This window comes from Aptenodytes forsteri, unplaced genomic scaffold (assembly GCF_000699145.1).
Source record: "Aptenodytes forsteri isolate BGI_AS27 unplaced genomic scaffold, ASM69914v1 Scaffold82, whole genome shotgun sequence".
Lineage (NCBI taxonomy): Eukaryota > Metazoa > Chordata > Aves > Sphenisciformes > Spheniscidae > Aptenodytes > Aptenodytes forsteri.
In genome coordinates, this window is record NW_008795490.1 from 12,956,954 (window position 1) to 12,962,953 (window position 6,000).

A 6,000-nucleotide genomic window follows, 5' to 3' on the forward strand; every position below is an offset into this window, starting at 1 on the left:
GGCTTGTGTTGTATAGGTCAAAATTCTCCTTCCTGAAGGAAAGTCTCAAATTTATCAATTTTGTTCACTTTTCTTCCCTCTAAAAGCCACTGCCAAAGGACAATTTAATGGGATTTATAATACATTGAAAGTATCACCACCATGCATTAAAGAGCTGTAGTAATGACTCATTGTAGCCAGGGTACTTATTTTCAACCATTAACGTATTTTCTAATGCTCAGGAAAAAGTCAGGAAAAGTATCTTCACGCTGAAAGCCCAAAGCCTAAAAAAGCTTAGGTGATGGTAATAGATTTCTGTTGCCTGAAGTCCAGTAAAATCAGTCAACCGTCTTCTAGTTATCCAAGAAGAGGAAAGAATTTTTAACCTCAATGAAAAAGTTCAATTAATTCAAACTAACTAAATCACAAAAGGTATACAGAAAAATAAATTGTTTGAATAAAATAAATATTGTTTGAAAATAATCAACCACATACACTAAATACATAATTTCTCCTCCATTATAATTCTGAGATTGAAACATATATGCAACTGCAGGGACTGTGAGGCTCCACTCTGAGTAATCCCAACAGAACTTTTCATTTCTAGTTACAGACACCAGTTGGTAGATGTGAAACTTATGCACCTAAGATATTTTAAGGCCCCTACAAACCTGGTATCTAAAATTACAAATGCAAGTGGGATGCATCCAGGATGCATTTTCAGGCTCTCTTTTGGTCAGACATTCCACTGCTATTTTCATTTGCTGTTCTTTTCTCCCATTTTCTTTCCTTCCTCCTCTATTCACTCTTGTTCTCAATCACAGCAATGCAGAGAGGTAGGCCACGCCACTCAGAATTTAATTTCCATGCACAGTATTTCCAGCAGCATCTTGCTCCTTCCCGAAAGGTATTTTACGATTTCACCAAAAGAACAAATCTTCAGCTTGGCTTCAGTATAAATACAGCTCCAGTGATTTCTCAAACACCTATACATTTTCCACTTCAATTTTCCCTCATCCTTTAAGAAGGTACTATTTCATGTATTCTACATATGAAATTCAGAAAACCCACTTCAGAATACTATGACTGGAAAAACGTAAAGCCTGGTTATGTAGTTAAAAGCTGCTTTTCCCTCTTCTGAGAAGATTGGTGGACAAAATTCCTGTTGACATGGGAATATTAACAAGCCTGAAATTCAGTGTATGCCTGCTATACACAGTGCAATGTTTTAGAGAGATACCTGTGCTACCTCTGAACAAACTACAGGTTATACTGCATTGTGTTTGCCCTAAAAGCCTTGCCTAACTGCTGTTTCCATTATTAATTAATGGCATAACTGTTATTAGTGAGCACTCAAGTATCAGGAAATTCAGAATACCTTTTCCCAGTCCCCAGTTTCCTGCTGCTTTGTAGAGGAAATGTATGTTCTGTGTTACTTCTTCATGGAAATAATCACTAATCTTTCTGGTCTTTGACTCATATGGCCTATTATCTTGATATTCAGTTCTCCTACAGCTTATTTGTCATGTAGCCCATACAGTTATTATTTCAAGAGGTGGACTCACAAAGTTTTGAAGTTACATAATAATTTCATGTCATTCTCATTGACATAGTGCCTAAGCAGTCATCAAATACAGATAAGAAAACTTTCTTCATTTATTTTCACACGCTCAGCTATACAACTAAGTTGCCACTGCTGAACCCAAGACGTAGACTTACAATGCTCTACCTGTTCTGCAGTAACTTACTCTTCAAAGAACATAAGATGTATTACTTTGCTCTAAATGATCTGCCAGAAGAAGATGCGAGTGCAAATACAAACCTACACTGTGACAGCCAAAGCCTGAATTTCCTTCAGTATCTTTATGCTCATAGTATGTCCTGCTCCATCCACTGACTTTTCTATATAGATACACAAAGCCCCCCCACCATACAATATGCAGAAAGGTCATCTCTAACACAGGTCAGGATAGCAGGATCCCAATTTTCAGAGGAATGTAGAACACAAGACTAAAACCAGGTTTTGCCACTATCCTGATGCCTTACAGAAGATGGGCTAAGGTTCAGTCTGAACAATGTAAGTGGATCAAGAACCTTATGAAAAAATGCAGCCTTTCTATCAATTTATGTAAACCTAATTCCAAGTACAATTAGACACATTATCACGGTGCATATTCTTCACTAAAGATATCAACCTCAGAGATGCTATGTAATTGAAATGAGAAATTAATCCACAACTCCACATGTAGCAATACACACAAACACTCATTTAGCACAATCTCGAAATTTTGTATGTGCAACCTGACATGGGAAATTTGATTCCTCCAGTCTGCCACTGAGACATACTTTGGTGGCCATGATTACAAATCTAGCAAAAGTTGGTATGGTAACTGTATTGACAGTCTGGAAAGAAAATAGTGTTTAAAGCTAACACATTTCTGATACCTCTCACTAGGATACAAAACAGAAACATCATACCAGTAGTCGTAACTCTCATCCCAGTTGTCAAAATGAACCAGAAAACGATTGTCCACCATGTCTGTTACCGTAGCAACACAAATGAAAGTCGGGTTCTTCTTGTCTACGGCTTCCAGCTTCATCCCCACTCGAAATCCCGATGGAATCACTGTCTACATAGAGAAAAGACATTTAATTGAAGATAAATACTATAAATCCAGAAATCTCCCCAGTGTCCACAATCAATATATTCACGTCATTTCTAAGTTTCCCAGTTAGCTGCCCCAACAGAGTGGCAGCAGCCTAATTAGTTGACATGAGAGATGCTCAGAGAGACTCGTGGTTTATGAAATAAAAAAGCCCTAAACATGCTGCTAAAATTAAATGTGTTGATTTTAACTGTCTTAGATACTCTCTCTGAAAGACCGTGCTTGTTCCACAACATTATGGTGCGAGACACAGTACTAATACAAGTCTTAAATTTCATTTAATATACCATTTCTGAATGTGCCAGATCAGATGTTTAAACAGATCAGTAAAAAAATTAATGGATCAGAATTGCAGAGGTGAACTGAAGATTGTCATTGAATTTGTTGTAAACATTTTTATCTTAAATTTGAGGTCTCAAGTCTGCCATCACTGAAACGTGCTGTGAGTCTCTACCACACACATGAGCATACTAGCAACTTTCCACACCGTTAGTAACAAGCAAGTACTTACTGCATTCTGGTTTTCAAACAGTGATTTAGGAGCAGCTTGAGCCTTGCATGCCTTTAGGTATGAGGGCCAGCTGAATTCTTCTTCCTTATATCCTACATGAGGGTCATAAAAGAAGGGCAAGAAATGATAGGCATGAGACACAAGATGCATGCAGATGATTTGATCATAATTGATGAAATTATTTTTTCCATCCAGTTCAGAACTGTTTCTTACAACTTCAAAACTGAAAAGATTATGCACTGTTAACTATTTATTCTAATTTTATATAAACTACATTGGGAAAATTTACTTTAAAACTACTTTTTAATTCTACCCCAATATGAACTCAATGAGTCTCTGAGGGAGCACTGGTTTGGATTTATTAGAAATTTTAGCAGGACACCCTTTAGAGGAGCTTATAGAGTTCAAAAGAAAGTTGATGAAGCTTTTCTATTTTTATTTGGGCATCTGGTATTACAAAGAGGAATCATGTTCTTTATTTAGGGCTGGCTGAGCTTCCTTACCAAAATGTCAAGCTTTCTTTACACTAACTGAGCAAAATACTCTGCTTTCTTGAGCTGCACATTATTAGTTTCTTACAGTTGGCTAGGACTGACATTTGAACTGTTCCTAATCTTCATCTGGAAGGAAGAATAGTCATATAAATAAAGCACTAGGCAAGAACTTGGGAGATTTCAGCTCCGTTTCAACTTCACCTTCAAAACAAGCTGGAGAGCATTTCTTACAAAATCAGTGCTCTACCCCTGATCTCCGACCTCACAGTCCTGCCTGTCAAGGGAACTGAAGGTCCTCAAGGGGCAGAATGTCTAGGGGGAGCCTGTAAACTAAAATCTGTAATTCTACCAGGTATCAAAAATCAGTCTCAGTAAGATAGCAGTTTTATACAATAATCTCCCTCCCTTCGAACAAATCTCTCCAAGTGGCACAGGCTACAAGTCACCTCTCTGTCTCTCCCCAAGAAAACCGCACCTTACCACCTCCCTGCCTCGCAGGTACCAACCAATTTCCCTTTGGTGGTCTGACTGAGACACACACAACCAACAAGCTGGGGGCAGGTGCCCTCCAGCTGCTTTTCAGTCTGCTGCTTCTACTTCAGAAACAGCAAAGGGCCTACAGGCCCCAAAGCTCTTCCCACTATGCCAGTCAGTCTAATAAAAATATTCCCTCCTCCTACAGACTTTACCCTACTACATCCTCAGGCTATCACTAATACAGCATGACCACTACTAGCTTTAAAACAAACTCCCTACGTTATATCGAAACAGTTGCTTACCCCAGAACCCCTTATGCATTTACAGTGTAAACTGTCCCCTGCACGGACTTTCCGCATTTTTTATTCTATGCATACAGCCCTTGGAAAGAAATCTAGATTTCTGTTGATAGTTTGCCTCTTCTAGTTTCTTAGAGAAAAAATAATTCATAATATATTGAACTGCATAAAATAATTCACAAGAAACCGTTTGTACTTCTAATATATAAAACAATCCTAAGAGTTGTAAGCAAATAGTCTGTTTCCTTTATTCGCCTATTAAATAATACTTATAGGAACATCTATTTTAGTTCACACGTTACAATCCAGTAAAACAAGACCAAAATCATCACCAATTTCAGTAAGTGATTGCCTTAACTACTGACATGTGTCGCCTCTTGACTATTTGAAGTGTTACTCAAATACACTACAGACAAGCTCCGTTTAACTTTCTAAATATCTCATATTTTCCAAGGAACAAGTAAAGAATCCTTTAACTTCATCTTCTCCACATCTGCCTTACTCAGTTTTCATTTTAAGTATCAGCTAACATAAATTAACCTCCAAGTCCAAACAATGATACTTTTCTTTATATTCCAATTGCCTCTTGTCTTGATATACTATACCTGTAGACCAGTTGAAATAATTGTTAAAGGAATGTGGTATCGAGGCTTTAATTTTCCCTTTGTAATTCTAGAGGATATTCAAACCTAGCTCAAAGCTCACAGCTGACAACACAAAACTCCCACCTACTGCATGTGTGATGGGATCAGGTACTGGTACTGGGACAAAGTCCATGGAAAAAAAATTGGTTTCCGTAGATTGTGAAACAGTTTCTGGACAGCGTGGGTCTTCCAGTCACCAAGTGAGAAAGGAAGATCTCTAGCTCCTACCTCATCTCTCAAAAAAGGACCAAAGGTGGATTTGATTTAGTCACTGTAGATATAGAACTAACTAAAACTACAGGCTTTATTAATTTCCAGTCAATTTACAAACACATAATGTGAAGGCTAACTGGAATGATATAATTCATCTAAAGCATGTTGTTAAGGGCATTGTCCAAGTGCCTCTTAAACACTGACAGGCTTGGGGCATCGGCCACCTCTCTAGGAGGCCTGTTCCAGTGTTTGACCACCCTCTTGGTAAAGCAATTTTTCCTAATGTCCAGGAGGTTGCCTAGGGTGAGGCAGTCAGGCAGTCAGAACGAATTATGCCTGCCTCTACTAAGAAAAAAATAACTGTCATAGGCGATTCCCTTCTGACGGGAACAGAGGGAGAGGGATGCCGACCGGACCCATCCCACAGGGAAGTCTGCTGCCTCCCTGGGGCCCGGGTCAGAGACATTACTAGGAAGCTCCCTGGTCTGGTACGGCCTTCCGACTACTACCCGCTGTTGGTTATACAGGCTGGCAGGGATGAGGTTCCAGAGAGAAGTCCTGCAGTGATCAAAAGGGACTTCAGGGCACTGGGGCGACTGGTTCAAGGATCGGGAGCACAGGTAGTGTTTTCCTCAATCCTTACAATGGCAGGGAAGGATACTGAAAGGAACAGGAAAACACACCTGATCAACACGTGGCTCAGGGGCTGGTGCCATC

The 6,000-nt window shown here is 39.2% G+C and overlaps 1 protein-coding gene across 1 annotated transcript in view; it reads right to left on the reverse strand.

Annotated features, from left to right (window-relative positions):
* Nucleotides 1-6,000, reverse strand: part of L3MBTL3 (l(3)mbt-like 3 (Drosophila)) — an 82,590-nt gene that overhangs the window by 40,667 nt on the left and 35,923 nt on the right. Inside the window, exons 10-11 of the mRNA XM_009281532.2 lie at nt 3,157-3,248; nt 2,458-2,609 (exon numbers count right to left, since the gene is read on the reverse strand). Coding sequence (XP_009279807.1) covers nt 2,458-2,609; nt 3,157-3,248 — 244 coding nt within the window. The remainder of the gene's footprint in view (nt 1-2,457; nt 2,610-3,156; nt 3,249-6,000) is intronic.